At 44.3% G+C, this 1,956-nt stretch overlaps 2 protein-coding genes across 2 annotated transcripts in view; one reads left to right on the top strand and one right to left on the bottom strand.

Moving 5' to 3' along the window:
- Positions 1–953, top strand: part of LOC106815776 — a 6,024-nt gene extending 5,071 nt beyond the window's left edge. Inside the window, exons 8-9 of the mRNA XM_014820283.1 lie at positions 206–314; positions 831–953. Coding sequence (XP_014675769.1) covers positions 206–314; positions 831–953 — 232 coding nt within the window. The remainder of the gene's footprint in view (positions 1–205; positions 315–830) is intronic.
- A 319-nt stretch (positions 954–1,272) lies between these two features.
- LOC106815775 (ectonucleotide pyrophosphatase/phosphodiesterase family member 5-like) overlaps positions 1,273–1,956 on the bottom strand; it is a 6,314-nt gene continuing 5,630 nt past the window's right edge. Inside the window, exon 4 of the mRNA XM_014820282.1 lies at positions 1,273–1,307. Within this exon, the coding sequence (XP_014675768.1) occupies positions 1,273–1,307 (35 nt within the window). The remainder of the gene's footprint in view (positions 1,308–1,956) is intronic.

Below are 1,956 nucleotides of genomic sequence, written 5' to 3'. Positions count from 1 at the left end.
GAGAGAGAGAGAGAGAGAGAGCGAGACGAGACGAAGAGAGAGAGAGAGGCGCGATCGAAGACAAGCGAGATTAAAAGAAGCTGCTAGAGAGGGACGGCGTGGAGACACACAAGATGAAAAATAGTGAAACGTACAGAGAATCAGATCCAGCCGCATCATTGTATAATCTACACGATACATTCGTACACTTCCTACTCGTCCTCAGAAAAAGCGAAGGTGGAGCTTTTCAAGAAGACGACAGAAGGGGCGGATGCGCTGCCGGAGGCGCCCGCTGCGGCCGAGCACCTGTCGTTAAGGACAGCAGATGGTTGGCTGTACAGCGAAGCGCTCGCGCAGGACAGGGTGGTGTTTTCCTCAAGTAGCGGTTTTGCTGGAGATTCACGATGGCGAGAGCAGAGAGGAAGGAGCAAAGAGAGTGTGTAAGAGAGAGGGAGAGAGAGCAGAGAGTGAGAGTGAGTGAGAGTGGGGAGAGAGAGAGGAAGAGAGAGAGACAAAGCGGAGAGAGAGAGAGATGGGACAGACGAGAGAGAGTGAGAGAGAGCGCCCTGGAGAGAGAGAAGGGAGGGGGGCGAGGGGAGAGATAGAGCGCGAGCTGAGAGAGATGAGAAGAGAGAGAGAGAGAGAGAGAGAGAGAGAGAGAGAGAGCGAGAGCGAGAGAGTAAGAGAGAGCGAGAGTAAGTGAGAGAGAGAGAGCACGAGCTAGAACGAAAGAGAGAGGGAAGAGTGCGTGTGTGTGCCCGCATGCGTGCACGTGTGCTGAGGCAACCGAGAAACAAGTTATCGATGTTAACTCGCATCCTTAACGAAGTTTTTGACTTTTGTTCTCCCAGGAAAAGGAAGAGATCGTCAAATCGATCGAGATAGACGAGAAGCAGTTCAGTATCGATTCGTCGGAGACGGAATACAAGCACATACCGGAGGAGCTACGTAAATCTGGCAACACTGCTTCCTAGCATTGTTGTTGCTAAGCACCGTCTGAGCGTGTCGGCCATCTTGGGTTGACAATCGTTTCGTTTGTGACTAGTGTGTGAACGAACGACGTAGGGTTCCGTGTATACATTGTAAAATGTAAAAGTCATCCGAGTTTTCCTCTGTAACCATACCAATACTTACAATACGGATAATGCTGACAGAGACAGTGTAACCTCAGTCTACGCATGTAATGTTGGTGCAACTAATGTTTACTTCATGCATGAACACCGGTTTTGTCATTTGTGGTCGCATTTTCATTTTTTCCAGTACAGGTAGGTCCCGTTTTACGATGGTCCATTTTTATGACTTCACATTAACGACCTTTTCAAGATTACCTAAAAATTGTAAATGACAAAAATAATCGATCACAACTCAATAATACATCGCAGCTATGCCTGTGAGTCCAACGCAATATGCGCTTCTTTTGTTTTTCCTGGTGCATTGTGGGTGGAATGATAGCATTTAATTGCATTATAATTTGATCTTGTTTTACGACTTTTCATTTTACGACCCTGTTTTACTGGAACCTAACCCTGTCGTAAAACGGGACCTGCCTGTATTTCCAACAGGGGAATAATAAATATGTTCCACATACCTTCTTGGTTTCTGATTTTGTCTTTGCTATAGGCTCTACTTTATGAATAGGCACTGTCTGGTTGCAATATAACATGATATATCTAACTTTAAATTGACTACGTCACGAATTTTCTGTGGTAAAATTTGTAAAATTTTTGTTGCCATTTTTTGACATTAAAAGTAAGAACTAATAATGGGACTAAACATATTGTCAAATTCTTACCTGATAAGATTGTTTCTCAACTAGTTAAAAATCCAAAAAACCTGGACGATTTGATATTGTGTTCCTGACATTAATTGCTTGCTATGGGCTATGTATGAGTCACGAGTGTATGTTCACATCGAACAATATAGTAAAATAGGAAGTATAATCAAAGAGCTTAGAATGATAAGAGGTGACACTCGCCA

Source organism: Priapulus caudatus, unplaced genomic scaffold (assembly GCF_000485595.1).
Source record: "Priapulus caudatus unplaced genomic scaffold, Priapulus_caudatus-5.0.1 Scaffold1198, whole genome shotgun sequence".
In the NCBI taxonomy this organism is placed as follows: domain Eukaryota; kingdom Metazoa; phylum Priapulida; class Priapulimorpha; order Priapulimorphida; family Priapulidae; genus Priapulus; species Priapulus caudatus.
Note: the sequence above shows the minus strand (reverse complement) of the source record. Positions and strands in the feature narration are given on the sequence as shown.